Source organism: Lolium perenne, chromosome 4 (assembly GCF_019359855.2).
Source record: "Lolium perenne isolate Kyuss_39 chromosome 4, Kyuss_2.0, whole genome shotgun sequence".
Lineage (NCBI taxonomy): Eukaryota > Viridiplantae > Streptophyta > Magnoliopsida > Poales > Poaceae > Lolium > Lolium perenne.
In genome coordinates this window covers 308,845,010-308,863,453 of record NC_067247.2, presented here as the reverse complement: position 1 = coordinate 308,863,453, position 18,444 = coordinate 308,845,010, and the positions used below count along the sequence as shown (strand labels likewise).

Here is an 18,444-nt window from a genome sequence, read left to right as displayed (position 1 = left end):
CATCAACCGCGCTGGTTCGTGGATGTTGACATTGCTGCCTCCGAATGGCGGGCAGCATCATGTACTCCGGCTCTTCGTTCACCTCACGGTTCGGCACGCTGTAGGGCGTGGCACAGTGCGAAGAAGGCGCCGATCGCATCGGCCCCGAGGAAGAAGAATTTGAGGAGGACGAGTACGTCTTCCTCGGCTGCCAGCGCGCTGCGGGCGAAGGATATGGTGGCGGCGAAGGCGGCATCTCCAGCCTTGGGGAGGCGTTCTAGATGCCGTCGACGACGTGCTCGAGGGTGCCTAGGAATGCCCCAGAAGTGGAGGCACCCCTCCCAGTTCCAGGTGTTCCTCTGGCCGATGAGGCCTTCGGTGTTGTTCATCTCGTCGTCGTGCTGCGCCTGGAACTAGTCCGCCCACCAGTCGTCATTATCGGTTGGGGCCCAGGTCAGATCGGCTCGCTACTCGGTGCTGAGGCGAGCTTGCCGGGTCTTGATCGTGTCCCTCCAGCGTTCGGTTCCCGCCGGCGGCGGAGGCGGGACGCCGATCCCGTTGACGGCCATCCTCCAGCCATCGCTGCTTGGCAGGCGCATTTCCTTGGGACAGGGTACCGCGCGCGGTACAACGCCCACGCCTCTGCCACCATGGCTGAAGCCGTTCGCCGCGGTGTTCTTGCGGGAGGACGACATTGCGAGCGCCGAGGGAGGAGGTGCGGCGAGAGGAAGGGGTCGCGGTGAGATTGGGAGCGGCGAGATTAGAATAGGGAAGGAAGGAGGGGCGCTCTTATCGTACCGTGGCGGCAGACGAAGTGGCAGCGGGGCGTTGGCCGCAATAAACGCCGGCGCGGATGGCCGCACGGTCATGCACGACGAGATGCGTCACTGCGTCACCTGGGAAAGCTAGGCGACATTAACGCTGCTTGACCAGAGGTAGGCGACGGGGTTTTAGACTTCCGTGTCGCTGATGCGTCGGTCCCACGTCTTCTCGCCTCGCTTTTCGTTGTGTCCGGCGTGCCCGAAGCGTCCCTGTGGACCAGGGACGGGCTCGGAGCAGCGGACACCGTATTGGCCCGCACCGAACAGAAAGGGCACTTGGGGCGCGCGGCTGAGAATGAAAATTTGTCCGGCACGCCCCAAGTATCTTTGGGAGCCGCTTTTAGAGACGCGGCTGAAGATGTTCTTATATTCTTGAATTCTTTCTTGATTATTATTATTTTAAATTGAAGATGTTATAAAGTGATTTTTAAATGAGTTGTCAAAAAAGAGAGAAATTGATATCGGTGGGATTGAGTAGTCTCATGTTGGTCTAGGCAGACGGAGCATTAGCAATGTTCTAATCTACTTCCTCTAATCTCTTTTAATTAACTCAAATTTAATATAGGTTTATACTAAATTTAAGTCGATTAAAAGGAATCGGAGGGAGTAATATTTTTTTTTTGAATGTAAACCACACTTTATTAAGCAAAGCAAGCCCGCCTCATTAAAAACCTTCCAGTCCCCTTCGGTACCCTGGAAGGAAAAGAGTGCGTCTGAAAACTTGCCCGCAATCAGCACAGAGTATGGTTACAAAATACAGTTCTGTGCAATACACGCCTTAGCTTCAGCCTCCGATACGCAGATCGGGATTGCACCACATAAGATACCAACATCACCAGATTTGCCTAACTTAGCAAGACCATGCGCAACATGGTTACTACTTCTACTGATCTTTCTAATCTCTAGCATCGGGTTTGTCCGCAGCAGATCCTTAATCTCTAAATAAATACTCCATGATGGTGAGAGCGATCAAAGTTCTCCGAGGTGACGGTCTGAACAACTCTTTGGCAATCTGTCTCCAGGATTCCTGGAATGCGATTTGTATGAAGGAGTTGATGCAGCCCTTCCAAACACGCCTTAGCTTCAGCCTCCTCGGCACTTTCACAATAAGGATGAAACTTCCAACTTGATCGTATGATAGATCCTTGGTCATCGCGGATGACCGCTCCAGAACCTGCTCTCTTGGACACAGCATCCCAGCCCGCATCGACGCATACCGAAACAGCACCCGCCGGCGGAGGTAACCATTTAGAAACATCAACATGAGAGCTCACCAAACTCTGGCTCGGGTACAAAAGGCCTTTTCCTTTGGAGCTGCCGAGGGTTACATTGGCATCCTTGAACGACGACAGATAGTTCTGTAGAAAGGGTATCGAAACAGACACCGAGGCTTTGCCGTCCCCATGTACAATGTTGTTCCTATGATGCCAAACTCTCCAGAATAGAAACATCAGCTTCACCCTCATCTCAGGGGCCGCGTTGGTAATCATAATTAGAAACCATTCCTTACCAGATTTGCAGAATTCAGACTCCGGCGGTAGAGTCCAAACACTCCGCATACCATGTCGTAACGCCTTAGCAAGTGTGCACTCAACTAGAGCATGATGCGTGTCTTCTTCCGCTGATCCACAAATAGAGCATGTTGGTCTAGTTGTGCTAATTCTGCGATGGACATTCTCTAAAACTGCAAGCGTATTTGTGGCAGTCCTCCAACCAAAGACACGAATTTTCTGTGGGACATTTGCTTTCCAAATACTATCCCAAACAGGTCGATCACCCAAAGGATCAGAGCTAGATTGGCCTGATGCGAGGTGATTTAAACACGGCTGCAAACCCAATCGATATGCTGATCTGACTGTAAAAAGTCCATTGTTTTCCATATTCCAGGCAATAAAATCGTCTGTGGGCCGCTGTGTGAGCTTGATTGCAAGAATCGCTTCTGCGTCATGTGGGTAGAAATACCTTTGGATTACATCTCCTCTCCAGGTTCTCGTCACTGGGTCTATGAGGTCTGAAACCCATCTCAGCCTATTATCCCTCTTCTTACCCGATATTTTTAGTGAGTCAGCTCTCGGAAGCCAATTGTCCCTCCAGATGCGGACTTGGGACCTTGTACCGATCCTCCAGATGGCACCCTTTTTCAGAAGCTCTAATTCGTGTACAACACCCTGCCATGACGGTGAAGGGTTACTAAGAGTAATATTGTTTACAAGGCATACCTGTTCCACGTACACCTGAATTATAAAAAATATCAAGTATCGTATTTTAAAATTTTAGAAAAAAATGAAATAAACTACGCACGTAAATTTTGTGGTTCCGCACGTTCCACCTTTTCCGTTCATTTCCAATCCTTGCATTGATACATACTTGTGGAAAATTTCAAGAAAAAAATAGTACCCTACACAAATAAAAAAAAGAAATGAAACTTTATATATTCGGCATGGTAGAAATCCAGGGCATTATACTATTTATTATATACTTTGCCTATTTAGGGAAATTTATATCGTTCTTTACTTTAGTTTCAAACTTAAGGTACATGCATACATACATTCTCTAGACACATGATTTATGTTGTATTTCTAATTTCATTTAGTATTTTTTCTGATTTATTATATATTAGGGTTCACATGGATTTATGTTTACCGAACCCGTGTCAACTCTTAGTAATTCTTAGAAAACGGCCGAACTGCAAAGGAAAGAGAAGGTTGTTTTCATGACATCAAGCTTACACAACCGGCTTGACCGATCACCATTGGCGGACGCAAAAAAAAGTTGGAGGATGGGCACACCTCAATTTTTTTGCAAGAAACTCCAATAATATTGAACAAATAAAAAACATGATAAAAAAACCACACATATGCTTCATTTTCAATTTCCGTGGCAATAAGAACCAATTGGAGTGGATGTGTAAATCAATGGATATAATAAGAAGATGGCGACGCTTTCATGATCAATGTTTTCAACCCCCTAATATCACCCTTCATGTTGCTAGCCCCATCATATCCATGTCCACTAATTTGAGTGGGAGACAGATGATGATCTTTTAGCAAAGATATAATTGCAATCTTAGGAGACACAATTACTTCAAGGAACCTCTCACATATTCTTCCCAATTTATCAACATAGCACAAGCAAACAAAAAGTTGTTATTTATGAGATATGTCACTAGACTCATCGGCTAGAATTGCATAGTGGTCACCATCAAGATCTTCAATAACTAGTATAGTAGTTTCCATAGCACAACATTCAATAATATCATGTTGTATCCTTGGAATATTCACGATAAAATTTCTAGGCCCTGTTAACCTCTTCATTACTTTCCACAAGCCATTTTAGAAGTTCAATACAATTTCCCGCTTGATTCTTCACTCTCATCATGTCCACGAAATGCCAATCCTTGCTTCAGAAGAAACCTCAAGCATCTAAGAGAACGTGTCAGCCTAGTCTTTTAAAGAAGTAGATCCAAACTTCACAATAACATTATCAATTTTTGGTGTTGGGGGCAATAAATAAGGTGCACTTCTCTTGAGCTTCATTGTGAATGCTACCAACACCACCCACATCACATGTTTCTTAAATGCTTCTGGTCTTTTCCAATCTCTATGATCATATTTAACAAAGGCATCACCTCCAACCCCCTGAATGATATCTCGCTTTGAAAAAATAACATACAAAGCAAAAAAAAAACGGCATCCTTTACAATACTATATTCACCATGGGTACTTGTAAAACCAAACCAGAGTGAAGCGTCGATTTTTTTTCTTAATCTTTCTTGTTGGGAAATCATGTTCACATGGTTGGCATGTGCCTTTCAAGATATATCCTCTCCGAACATCATCTTGATCATTAGTATTATGTCTTGCAATAGGAATCCTTTCTCCCGGATCATATGGAAGAAAGTGAGCATCATATGACCTTGGAGATGGTTGTTGGGATGATAGTGAATGTGGTGTTGCATCTTCGCTTCCAATATCACTCTCGATATCGGATTGGACCGTAGTTGTGGATTCAATGAGCGTCAACAAAAACCCACCGTCTCCGGTTTCTTCATCTTCTACCACCAACGGTAATGGAGAAGGTGCAATTTTCTTTGCATCACGTTGCAGGAAAAGTGCCGCAATGTGGCTATGCCCCATTCCTCTTCGTAATCACTACTACAATAATAATAGAAACAATAATTTATATAAGATATTGATTGACATTTATAAACATAAATAAGCTATTCTAATTCTACAATCTACAAACAACACAACACAAATTTCAATTCCAATTTGACAATTTTATGTTCACTTCAATTTACTTTGACACTAGCAGTTAGCGCCCCTGCTGCGTCCTGCTCCTGCCGGAGCGTCCGTGGGTCAGGGCGTGGTTGACCAACGCTCTCCCCGGTGGGGGCTTGGGCATCGGAGGTGGCGGCCTCTGCGAGGTGGCTGGCTGGTACTAAGGATCGTCTCCTAGGTCGCGTGGGTAGAGTGGAGGTGGTGGAGGGTGCTCGTGTCGCGGTGGTTGCCCCGTCGACCCCGTGCGTTGGCCGGCGGTGAGGCATGTGGTCTTCCGCGGGCGGTGGTGGTGTATGGTTCTGGTTCTTGGTATAATGCTCCTGGTGCTCTTGCGCTCTAGGGAGAGCTGCTCCACCCGCCGATGGTCCGGTGCCCTACGATCCAGGGTGAAAAGGTTGGGATCTTATTTGGAGGTGGAGGCGGATGACATTGTGGCTGCGATACGCCACGGGGTCGACGGGGCAACCACCGCGACGCGAGCAGCGCTGCCTCTCCTCCCGCTCTGGTTCTTCCTAACCTGTTTCCTTTGTAATCATGTTTGTAAGCTAGTGTAATCATTTTGGCACGTACATAAATTTGGTACAGAAATCAGAACTCATGTATAATAGGGCCATCTAAATTCAGTAGCATAAAGAAACTCTAAACTTGCTGCCATATAACTCATTTTGTTTCTACTAGAATCTATCTATTATATACTAAAAGCATAATACGAGGTTATGTTTTCGAGGCACCACGTTAATCCACATCATCCAAATTATTAAGAGACTTAGATGTATAATTTGCGGTTAGGATTTAATAGGAGAACCAGAGTTACGTTACACATACAATTTAATTGGGTAACCACCGGACATGATAGGTCAGCAGTCTAATTCCTAAAATAGAGTTACGTAACATCTATGCAATTCAATTACATGACCTTCCAACAAGGCATGACATGTTTAACTCACGTAGTCTGCATCGAAGCCGTATCCAAATCCAAACCATAGTTAAAAGAAGACCATCTAACCTCTAGCTAGATACGTGGTCTCCAAAGCTGATTGGCCGTTTTTTAAAGTCCGATGCTGATTAGTGACTATAATTATAAGAAAGATCCAAATCTGATCGGTGAATATAAAAGAAATTCCAAAGCTGATCGGTGATTATAAAATAGTCCAAAGCGGATCAGTGATAATAAGAAAAAATCCAAAACTGGTCGATATGTACTCCCTCCATTTTTATTTTTTCATGTTCTAGGTTTAGTTAAAGTCAAATTTTACAAAGTTTGATCGAAAATATAGGATATTAAAAAAATATTATATGAAGATTCGAATATAATAATAAAAAATTAATATTTTCCGTAAATATTTAATTAAAGCACTTTGACCAAACGATGAACGCGCAACAATTTTGAATCTTAGGGAGTAGGTAGAAGAAACTAGCTCTAGAAGTCCAAAACGATCAGTTGTCTGAACTGAAAACTTCAAAGCTGATCAATACATGTTTAAAAAGAAATTGGTCAATACAAAGACTAGAGCATGAAATGGTTGGACAGAAAAGTAGGATTAGTGCAGAGAGTGTTAGAACATACATAAAAAAATAGCGAGTCCGTTCGAAAATAACATTCTAAACAGTTAAATATTTATGAATATTTAATGATATGTAAATATATTGGTTTAGCATGGAAATAGACATTAACAACGCTAAATTTTGATTTGCAAAGTAACTTATTTTGAGTAACATGTCCATGTACCAATTATTGGTCAAAGTTGTGTACCATGGACTTACTTTCTCTAACATGTAATGTATTTCATATGTATTTCATAGCAATGTGAGAATGTCATGTATTATCAGAAAAATGAAGGAACGAGATGTAGAAAATAATATAAAATAAAATTTAAATACTTATTTTTAGTCAACCTGCATATTGACTTGGAGAAAAAATTGTTTCTACTTTACTTTATGAAGAAAAAATATTACATTCGATTAGAAATATCTAAACATCCTATGGTTGGAGCTCAAGTAAACCCTAACTATTTAGAAAATCGATTGTTAACTCTGCGTGCCGATTTAACATCACATAAAAAAAATACTAGCTATCTCCGAATGAGCTCAATTGTATATACCATTTTAATATCTTGAATAAATTGCATACATTAATACTGTAATTTTATTATTTTTGGAAAGAAAGTGATAGTCCTTTTTCCCCAAAAGGAGAGATGATTAATGATATCTTACTTAAATACAAGTGATATTTATTTAGTATGAGTGGAGGCTATAGACTTCTTCTTATTTTCTATCACATAATGTGAATGTCCATGAGACCATAAATTTATGTCATGGTAAATTTAACACTATAAGGATAATCCTCCTCTATAAAATAGAATAACTAATGACGATGCCCTCGCAAAATAACACAATGATCATTTGTATAAAAAGGTCAAATATGATGGAAGGATGTTAGATGCAGTTTTTATATTTTTTTGGTTGTTTCACAACCATATTATATATTAACACATTATGACACAACATAAATATACGAGATTAAATAATTTAAAAGTATAAATGTTGCCCTCACATTTGAAAAACCTTGCTAGTTCTGGAAAAGCCCACGGAACGGATTTTGATGGCAGAGTTCTAAACGTTGGCTGGCACGCTAGAACAGAGTCCCCGTGCTGTGAATCGCTAGAATGGCATCATGGAGACTGGAAATCTATAGAAGTTCAACACGGAGTCAGAAACGAAGTGGAAAACTCTGAAGCTAAAAGAGGACGACGAACTCACTCGTTATATAAAGCTTAACCAGCACAGAATATGATTACAACACTTCACTTTAGACTAGATGCTCGTTTTACAGGAACAGGATGACTCAACACATTCGACAGTCGACTGTCGACACAGACCCAAATCCACTCATTACAGGAACAGGAACAACTCAACACATCCATCCAGCAGCGAACTGAACCTCTACAGCTTCAAAGCAGCCTAGCCTGAGATCTGGACGGACTTGACCTCGGCCTTCTTGGCCTCTTCCTTGGGCACGGTGACGGTGAGCACGCCGTTCTCCATGGACGCCTTGATCTGCTCCGGCTTGGCATTCTCGGGCAGCCTGAACCGGCGCAGGAACCTGCCGCTGCTGCGCTCCACGCGGTGCCAGGTGTCCGTCTTCTCCTCCTGCTCCTTGTTCCGCTCGCCACTGATCTGGAGCACGTTGCCGTCCTCCACCTCCACCTTCACCTCCTCCTTCTTCAGCCCGGGCACGTCCGCCTTGAACACGTGCGCCTCGGGCGTCTCCTTCCAGTCGATGCGCGCGCTGGCGAAGGCCGCGGTGTCAGAGGAGGTGCGCGGGAACGAGGGGAAGAGGCTGCCCCCGCCGCTGCTGCTGCTGCCGGAGCCGAAGGGGAAGCCGTCGAAGGGGTCGAAGAGGTCGAGGGAGAAGGGGTCGAACACGTTGCTGCGGCGGATCAGCGACATGGTTGCTCGATTCGGGGGCAAGGACAGAGCGAAGATTGCGAAAGCTCAGGGATGACTCGGATGCGATTTGTGTACCAGCTCAACAAGGCTTGCGATTGCTTTTGATCTGGGCCATGGCGACGCCGGAGGCGAGAATTTATACGGCGACGGTGGGGGAGAGTCTGGAGCGTGCTCGTTCGTTCTGGAATGCACTGGAATCTGGAAGACGGTAGTTTTGGACCGTTGGGCCGATGGCTGGGGATGGAATCGGCCCTGGTGCAAACCAGAATCTTCTGGTGCTTTCCCGCCCTTTCTGGGCCTGCTTGGTAGGGTCAAATTCTGGTGTCGAAGTCATCTACTGGTTTCTGGGCCTGGTGGGTGTGCTGAAATAATATTCTTGATGTCTTCCTTGAACCTTTTTTTTTTATGTTCAAGACGTCATGAAGAGATTTTTTTCAATGAGTTGTCGAATAAGAGAGAAATTGATATATGTGGGATTGAGTTGTCTCATGTTCCGCCCACGGTCTGCCCTCTCCAACGGGATGACGCAAACGTTTGCCTCCACGATGATTGGAAACGCGTCTGGTACCCGTTCCCGGGCTGTCGCGGTGACGTAAACATGGCCTAAATATGCGCTAGGTTTGCGTCTTCGCGGACGCAGCGGTCGTCCGCCCGGTCCTCGCACGGCCCGCCAGGCATTGGCACAAATGGTTCATCCTCTGCGGCATAACTTACGGACGTCGAGCTGCAACTTTCCAGGGTCGAGTTAATGGTGTGTCTCGGCTTCCGTGAGCGTGCGCTGTTGGGTGATGTCGTAGTGGCAAGTTATTGAAGGCGAGATGGCCTTAAAAGAACGCTGCCGGCAACCATTTCCCCGACCACACCATTGCTAGAGTCCACCCTATCCACTCGATCGACACCATGGGAAACAAATGCTAGTCGTTCCGCAAGACCAAGAACGACCATGAGGCTACCGGCTCGCGGTCCGGCAAGAAGCCGCGGGTCGCGCGGTACGTCCGCATCGACTTCGTGCGCCGCCTTTCGAAGAAAAACCGGCTGGTGCCATGGACGGACACAAACCTGCCTAGAGGAGGTTGGTACCTCAACTCCAGGCGCGTGACGGTCCCCCTGTGTCGTGCGAGGACCGAGAGCGTCGGGACAAGGTGCGTCGCTGCCGAGCGATCTTGCCGGACGATCTCCGAGAAGATCCGGCGTGCGCTCAACTCCTAAAACGGGATCTTGTTTGGGACGTGGGAGTTTGACGCGCGCCGCCGAGCTGGATACCACGACGACCTCGACTACTTTGACCGCGAGATCGACGCGGAAGAAGAGGAGAACAACGACGAGGACGAGGCCGAGCACAAGGACGAGGAGGCGGAGGGCACAGATTACGGCCAGGACGACGACGGGCCGGCGTGAAATCCGGAGACCCATCCGCCGGACATTAGCGAGGAGGAGGCCATTGCCATGACACTGGCCAGTAGTGAGCTCGACGAGCTCAACGAGCTCGCTATGTGGGATAGGCTCGCAATCCAGCTCCGTGAGTCGGCGCTCGCGCAGGGGAGGCCGACGACTCCTCCAGCCACGCAGACGGGTTGCAACGACGGCGCGTCGGCTGCTACTCCGGCCTAGGATCCGTGGCCACCTTCATCACAGCCTGCCCTTCCTCCTCCACCACCGGCGTACCAACTTCCATGGCCGACGTCGGAGTTCATCGACCTCGTCACCGACGACGAGCAGTAGCCATTATTAGCTAGGTTTTAGCAGGTCTTTATGGCCTTTTAAAAGTATTTATATTTTTTTATTAATGTAAATTATGACTATATAAATGGGGAAAAAAGTATGCGTCGTGCCGCTAGAGCCACCGCCGACGCAAACGAACGTGCGGTCGCTTTCGACCATTTTGCCCGACGCAAATGGATGCGTCAGTTTGGCCTCCGAAATGCGTCGCCCCGCTGGGAGATGCCCTTAGTAAAAGAGAATAGGCACCATACCACTCGAAAATACCAAACGAAATTTCGGTGCGCGTGCACCCAATTATGAAAAAATCAAAATAATACTATTTTAAAGTTTCAGAAAATATTGAAAAAATGCACCCATGTATAAATTATGTTGATACATAGTTAATTATTTATGTAAGTTTTTACGAAAAAATATATTGTATGTGACCTACACAAAAATGAGAAAAGGGAAGTTCGTATTCATGTGAATAGTCCAAATCCAAACATAATTGTGTCATTTGGATATTTTGTCATTTTTTTTGTAGTACATATACAATATTATTTATTCATGAAAACTTACATGAGTACGTATAAATATTATATATGACATGCAAAATTTTATTTCAATATTTTTTGAAACTTCAAATAGCATTATTTTATTTTATTTGAAAACTGGGTGCGCTCACCCAAACTCCAAGAGTGCATGTCGCCATACCACTAGTCGAAACCATGTCACAATACCAGTAGTGAAAGCTAACTTGTCAAAATAGGAGGTAGAGTTTTTTTTTTTTTTTGAGGGAAACGGGTGTGCTTTATTGATCAATCAACCAAAGATTCAATATAAATTGTCTTCCGGGTACACTCCGGAGGCACACCACGCCACACAGAACTAGGCAAACATTCAGCCGAACGTGCTAACCAATGCGCAGCAACATTCTGACAACGTCTAACATGAGTAATAGAACAAGAACTAAAAGACTCCATCAGGTTCTTGATATCTTCAATGATAGGACCACAGGAGGACCTGTCCTTGAGCTTGGATTCGACCCGCTTCACCACTGTCAAGCAATCAGTGGCCACGATCAGATTGTCCAGATGTTCTTCATGTGCAAAAGAGAGCGCAGCACGAACGGCTGTAGCTTCAGCAATCTCAGGCACCTGCACATTCAGAAAGCTATCACGGCGAGCCGCAACAAAGACTCCCAAAGAATCTCGGACCACCATGCCAGCACCCATACTCGTCGAGGAGGCAAACAATGTGGCATCGACATTTACCAACAGAGAACCAACCGGCGGCGGAGCCCAAGGAGAGGCTGGAGTGGTTTCGCTCCTGGGCCTGGAAGCATTCTTGTATAGATGAACAAAAATCAAGTCTACATACGAGTTTATCTTCACAGCGACAGAACTCGGGTGGGCAGTCCCTCCTTCCTCACGAATCTTGTTTCTCATATCCCACAAGTGCCAAAAAGTCACCGCCAAGGTAGTTGCCTGATGATCAGAGCTTCTTCTCAGGAAATCAAACAACCATTGTTTCGGATTAGCAAACTCCATGCGGTTCAACTCAACAGGATGGGCACTCTTCACCCGTTCCCAAACCTCACGAGCGAATGGGCACAATAACATTGCATGGTCAACACTTTCATCAACAGAGCAGTGAATACAGCTAGGCGAAGCTGGAACATGACGGTGCACAAGTTGATACCCACTCGGGAGGCAATCGTGGATAAACCTCCATAGGGTAATCTTCATCTTCCCAGGTGCACGAATAGCCCAAAGAGCCTTCCATTCCTTTGACTCTGTAGCATCAGCAGAGGACATGCCACGGCCCCGGCCGCTACGTGAGATGAGAGCAGCATCCCCACGAGCTAAGAGATAGGCCGATCGAACCGTGTACACACCAAGCTTGTTGTGAGGCCAAGTAATAAAATCGTCTCCACCAAGATGACTTAAAGGGATCTGTAGAATCTTGTTTGCCAAATCCTCTGAAAAAATGGTCCGGACATAGCCTTCATTCCATGACTGCGACTCGATCAGAGAGGCCACAGTTTGCTCATCCGAGATAGGCACCAGAGTATTTACCAAACAAGGAGGAGTGCTCGGAACCCATCTGTCATACTTGATCCGGACAGTAGAGCCATCTCCAATGCCCCAGAGGATACTTCTCGTCACTAATTTCCTTCCATGCAGAATACTGCGCCAAGTGTAAGATGCCGATCTAGGACAGGAAGCATTCCAGAAATCCCCATCAGGAAAATAACGCCCTTTCAAGACACGAGCACATAGAGAATCAGGTACTGTTAGAAGCCTCCAACATTGGCGCCCAAGCATCACTTGATTGAATAGTTCCATATCCGGAAACCCCATACCACCAATGTTCTTGGGTGATGACATCCATTCCCATGACCTCGAATGCAACTTCCTCTTGCCGTCTTTAAAACCCCACAAAAAATCAGCATAATTTTTCTCATCTCTTCACAAGTAGCAACAGAAAGTAGGAAACAGCTCATGACGTACGTCGGAATGGCTTGAATAACAGCTTTCAGCATTATTTCGTTTCCCATACGAGGTCTATCCGACAATCTACTGACACGCCTCCACATACGATCAAGCAGATACCGAAAGGTGATTATTGGAGAGCGGCCAATTTGAGTGGGCATACCAAGATAAGAGTCCTGGAGGGTTTCATTCAAGACACCTAGTTTCTGTTTCACCTCGTCCTTGACTCTTTCTGGACACCCATTACCAAAGAAAATAGTAGATTTCTCCAAATTGATTCTTTGGCCCGAACCATCACAGAAGGTGTTCAACGTGTGATGAAGAGCATCAACACTTTCCTTATCACTCCGTGTAAAAAAGACACTGTCATCTGCGAACAGTAGATGTGATATAGAAGGACCAAGTCTACCATTTTTAATACCCTGTAGCACTCCTTGAACCTCCTGTTTTCGCAAAAGACAAGACAAACCTTATGTGCACAAAAGGAAAAGATAAGGGCTGATGGGGTCACCATGTCTAATACCTCTCGATGGAACAACTGGATCAGTTAACTCCCCATTAACACGGACTGCGTACCTTGTCAGAGTGACACATCTCATGACTGCAGTAATCCAGGAATTAGCAAAACCCAGCTTTGTAAGACAACCATGGAGATAACTCCACTCAACACGGTCATAGGCTTTCATCATATAGATTTTCAGAGCGAAGAAAGGTCTTTTTGCTCTTTGTTATCTGATTGTATGGAAGCATTCAAAAGCAATTAAGGCATTGTCTGTGATTAGCCTCCCCGGAACAAAGGCACTTTGATTCTCCGAAATCACTTCTGGGAGAATAAGTTTCAATCTATTGGCCAGAACCTTGGAAGCAATTTTGTGTAAGACGTTGCACAAGCTGATCGGTCGAAAGTTCTTGAGGTGTTGGGGATTAGTCACTTTTGGAATGAGGACTATTACCGAATCACAGAAACCTTCAGGGATAGCACCACCCTCAAGAAGATACCATTCCACAATTCCACAACATTAGAACATCATCTCATGGAGCGGCATGCTCGATCAGCACCCACAACCAACAATGGATTTTTAGTAGAGGTAGAGTTTTGGCTCATAGGTGCATCCGCACCTATTATAAAAAATAATTAGAAATGAATTTAACAATGTCAAAAAAATTTAAATAAATTTTTAGGTGTACATCCTGACTTTTCATGGAAAAACAATATTTTATGTGGCATGTATAGAAAAGATAGAAAAATGTCCTGTGCTTAGTCGTGTTGGAGCATCACAAATTATCTTTTTTACACGAGACACAAAAAATATTATTTTTTTCCCAAAAATTTGTGTTTGGATATAGAATGTTTAAATATACATGCAAAAATTATTTTAGAACTTTTTGATACTTTCAAATGTATTTTCACATAACGAGTTCATATGCACCCATGAACCGAGTTGAATTTCCAGTCAAAATAACACTTATTTGAGTATTTTCTTGCCAAAATATCACTAGTGGCTACCTGAGACTAACATCATCCAACGAAGGCATATATGCCATCGACTCTTCACATGAAAGTAGATAAGATGTTGACAAACATTTTAGCAACAATTCCACCAGAAATTCAATTTGGAGCGGCATGCTCGATCAGCACCATTCCACAATACCACAACCTTACAACATCATCTCATGGAGCGGCGTGCTCGATCAGCACCCACAACCAACAATGGAGTGGCGCCTCACTGATATGTCGCAAAGAAAGAAGAAGAAGAAGAAGAAGCTCCTTGGCGATCTGGATATCCCCACATCCAAAAGAAGTCCTCGAAACCCACACCACCCCCACAGGCTTCTCGACGTCACCGTTGAGATGGGGCTAAAGCCAGGGAGACATTATTGAAGAAGACATCATGGCCACCACCTGAGCGCTGCCCCACCAAACTAAAATCCTAAAACCATTGGAACGGAGACTTTCCGCCGACAAGGGCCGAGATCCACCCCACCTCCATGATCTGAAGGCCACAAAAGCAAGGCAAGTCGGTGACAACGTCGACGGGAGACGAAGAAACCCTAATCGCCTACCGAGCGATGTCTCGGACGATGAGAAATAGATCATAGTTTTGATTATAGTGAGTTAACAACATAAAACCATCACTTTGATGGATTAATTTTAAAATAGCACCGATCAACAGCTGAGAGCAAATTGACTTTTTTTTACTTAGTTTAAGATATTTGACCCACCTATCAGGCGAAGTGGCACGAGGGAGACGACGTTGGGTCACGTTGGGCATTAAATTTTATCATAAAAAATCCAATCGGGTTATTCGACATGTGATGCACTTGAATGAACAGAGGCAGGCGTTTCTATGCTTGTTCAGTCCACAAGTGCTCTCAGTCTCTATAGTTCGAATTAGAATGATCAGGGACACTAATGTTGCTCCTCTTGGTGTCTTTGGATATTTACGATTCAAAGCCATGATAATGTATATGACCATTTGAACGAGACGGCCAAGAATTAGCAGGCCTTGACCTCACAATCCAATTCTTCAAAATGGATTTGCATCATCACAAAAGAAAACTGCTATGACATATATTAGTTACAATAATTTCTTCGACGACAAAGCCAGTGTATCCTCTCTGATGCTCTAATCTCAAGCCAAGAACTTCTCCACCTTCTCTACTTCCTCCACGCTGCCAACGTACAGAGGCACTCTCTGATGGACCTGCACGGAGCATCAATGTCTCAGATCACGAACACCAATTTAACCAACACATTTGAAGCGCATCAGTGATGATTGCATATAGGCAGCTTACCTCTGTGGGCATGATGTCAAGTACCCTCTGGTGGCCATCGGAGCCTTTGCCGCCGGCCTGCTCTGCGATGAAGCTCATGGGCGCGCACTCGTAGAGCAGCCGCAGCTTGCCGTTCTTGCTGTTGGTGTCCCTGGGGTAGCCGTAGATGCCGCCGTAGAGCATGGTGCGGTGGAAGTCGCCGACGAGGCTGCCGATGTAGCGGGCAGAGTAAGGCTTGCCGGAGGTGCCGGGTTCCTTGAGGCTGTCCATGTACTTCTTGAGCTTGTCGTCCCAGAGCGCGTAGTTGCCCTCGTTAAAGGAGTAGATCTTGCCAGATTTGGGGATCTGCACCTTCTCCTGCGTCAGCACGAACTCGCCGTACATTGGGTCCAGCGTGAACACGTACACCCCGGTGCCGATGGTGAGCACGAAGATGATGGAGCTCGAGTACATGCAGTAGCCGGCGGCCAGCAGGTTAGTCCCCGGCTGGCACACGTTCACCACGCACATCTGCGTCACCTCGTCAAGCTGCACGCTCGCGCATGAACGAGCTTCTGTTAGCGCACGAGCGAGCTGCGCGGAAGAAGCTAGAGCGATGTTAATTCAAGCGGTACGTACGGTTGGGCTGTCGCCGATGCCGGCGAGGCACTCGTCGGCGGGGCTGTAGATGCCGAAGATGGAGCCGGTAGAGACGGCGGCGTCGATGTTGGAGGAGCCGTCCAGCGGGTCAAACACCACGATGTAGTTGCCCGAGTAGCTCTCCTCCACCGCCACCGGCACGTCCTCCTCCTCCGACGCGATCACGCCGGTGCGCCCGCTCGACCTCAGGCAGCTCGAGAACACCTGCGGGCGCGCGGGCGTACAGTACATCGGTTCGAGGTTTCCTGTGGTTAATTTGCTTACTATTTACTCCATCAGTATACACATACCTCGTTGGAGATAACGTCGAGCTTCTTCTGGTCCTCGCCCTGCACGTTGGTGGCACCCTGGACGCCGGTGAGGTTGGAGATGGGCGCGCGCTGCACCAGTGACCCAATCTGCTTGCACGCGGTGGAGATGCTGGACAGCACGATGGTCATCTCGCCATCGATGACCCCGGCCATCTCCTGCTTCAGCAGCCACGTCGTCAGGGTGATGATATCGTAGCTGCTCCTTGTTTTAGGCTTTGCTACCGGCGCCGAGGCCGCGTCCACGACCGCCATGCACCGCATGCTCGGAGCCGAAGCCTGGCCGGCGAAGAGGCCGCCTCCGGTCCTCCTGGGGAGGCCGCATTGGAGGAAGCTGGCCACCGCCTGCTGGCGGGGGAGCAGAAGCGGGCGGGAGGTGGTGGTGGTCGCGGCGGCCATTGCTTTGCTGTCGGTGCGCACCGTGGTGGAGGTGGCGGCTTCTTGTTTTGTTCCATTGGTTCCGGGCTGCGGTATGTGTGGCTCGAGAGAGGGCGGGAGGCGAGTGTGTGGATTGGGGAAAGAATTGTGAGGATGTCGTCGTTCGCTTCACAAGTTCAGAGTCTTGTCTTCTGCCTGAGTCACATTCGCATATACGCCTCGTGAGAATAGATATTTCGTGGATCAACTTTCATTTTTCTTTGTTGCAACAACAGCGTCATGTGATGGTCTGCGTCCTGGCGGCACGGTGGCTTGTGTAGAGAGAGATGCTCTGATACCATGTTAAGCTTCATGCATTAGCCACTTGAACCAAAAGTCCGAACTGATGGAAAGGGTTAGGCAATCCACATATACACTTTACAACAGCCCCACTCGCGTGTGACGGGAGAAGAGAAAGTCAACACGTGAAAGAAGAAGAGTACACCGAAACAGCGGTGGCTAAAGAGGGGGGCAACATCAATTTTTAGGCTTAATTGCGAAAACCATGTGAAAGACAGGATTTGAACTCAAGACCTGGGGCTCTGATACCATGTAGAGAGAGATGCAATGCTCGATATATTGATCGGATGCATATGGCGGTACATATATAGGCCACGTCCTCGACTATACAAGGAAGGAGGCGGGCCCAATAGTAAATACAAAGATATGTATCACTATACAATAACTACAGAGGATACACATCTGGATATACAAGATATGTATCTCAACAGCTTGGACCCCGATCTATGTGCGGCAAAGGGGGTGGGTGGCGCGGCTGTGCAACTGCTTGCCGCTTCGGCGGCGGTGCTGCTCGGCGGTCGGATGGAGATCCAATAAGTCTTGGGATGGACCTACATGGCTGCCGATGAAAATTGAGGTGGGCGACATCGCCGCTTCTTGGCCTTGTTTGCTTCGTTGAAAGCATCATTTTTGCACCTCTCCCAGCTTCATGAGAAACCCTAGACCCGGAGATCCGGGTCCCCTAGATTGTATGTTGGCGGCACTTTTGGCGCCGCTCTCCCTCTTGAGGCCATGGTCTTTGGAGCACTTTCTGGATGGAGGGGTTTGAAGGTAGAGTTGAGTTGAATCGATCACATTAACGATGATGATGATAGCATGGTGCAGCGAGGTCTCGGTGTAGGTCGCATGGTGGTGGCGCCCAGGGTTGTGGTGCGCACGATCTGGTGTCGTGGTGGTGTCGATGGTAGGTCCAACAAGGACTATGCAAATCTCAGCCTTGGAGGTGACAACTTCAAAAGCGTGTACATGAGGTGCTTGTTGTGGGCTGGACCAAATACGTGCTTCCGGCTTGCCAGAGTGACTCAAGGGGACACCAACCAGCCTAGTACACTCTTTTCGAGAGAACAAAATCTAGTTGGATCCACTAGCGGCTCCTCCCTATCAATGTCCACGACCATGTCCTCTCTTCCTTTCCCTGCGATTTCTGAAAGAAAGTGCTGCATGGCAAATTTATGCTGGCATAGGAAGGTTCATGCTGAATTTTACCCTAGCAACTCCGTCCCGTCTTCTTTGATTTCCATGTCACATGTTTCCATTTTGTCAGAATTTCAGATTTCCT

General features: G+C 46.6%; 3 protein-coding genes across 3 annotated transcripts; all 3 read right to left on the bottom strand.

Moving 5' to 3' along the window:
- Positions 1-1,738: 1,738 nt before the first annotated feature.
- On the bottom strand, positions 1,739-2,822 carry LOC139830206 (uncharacterized). The gene is made up of 2 exons (XM_071818214.1): positions 2,763-2,822; positions 1,739-2,626 (listed from the first exon to the last, which is right to left on the bottom strand). The coding sequence occupies exons 1-2, from the start codon at positions 2,820-2,822 to the stop codon at positions 1,739-1,741; spliced, it is 948 nt and encodes a 315-aa protein (XP_071674315.1).
- Positions 2,823-7,825: 5,003 nt separating this feature from the next.
- Positions 7,826-8,653, bottom strand: LOC127296074 (17.9 kDa class I heat shock protein-like). The gene has a single exon (XM_051326107.2). It carries the CDS (start codon positions 8,528-8,530, stop codon positions 8,042-8,044), a length of 489 nt encoding a protein of 162 aa, XP_051182067.1. The 5' UTR covers positions 8,531-8,653; the 3' UTR covers positions 7,826-8,041.
- Positions 8,654-15,250: 6,597 nt separating this feature from the next.
- On the bottom strand, positions 15,251-16,910 carry LOC127296071 (fructose-1,6-bisphosphatase, chloroplastic). The gene is made up of 4 exons (XM_051326105.1): positions 16,431-16,910; positions 16,120-16,344; positions 15,523-16,029; positions 15,251-15,431 (listed from the first exon to the last, which is right to left on the bottom strand). The coding sequence occupies exons 1-4, from the start codon at positions 16,845-16,847 to the stop codon at positions 15,360-15,362; spliced, it is 1,221 nt and encodes a 406-aa protein (XP_051182065.1). The 5' UTR covers positions 16,848-16,910; the 3' UTR covers positions 15,251-15,359.
- Positions 16,911-18,444: the final 1,534 nt, after the last annotated feature.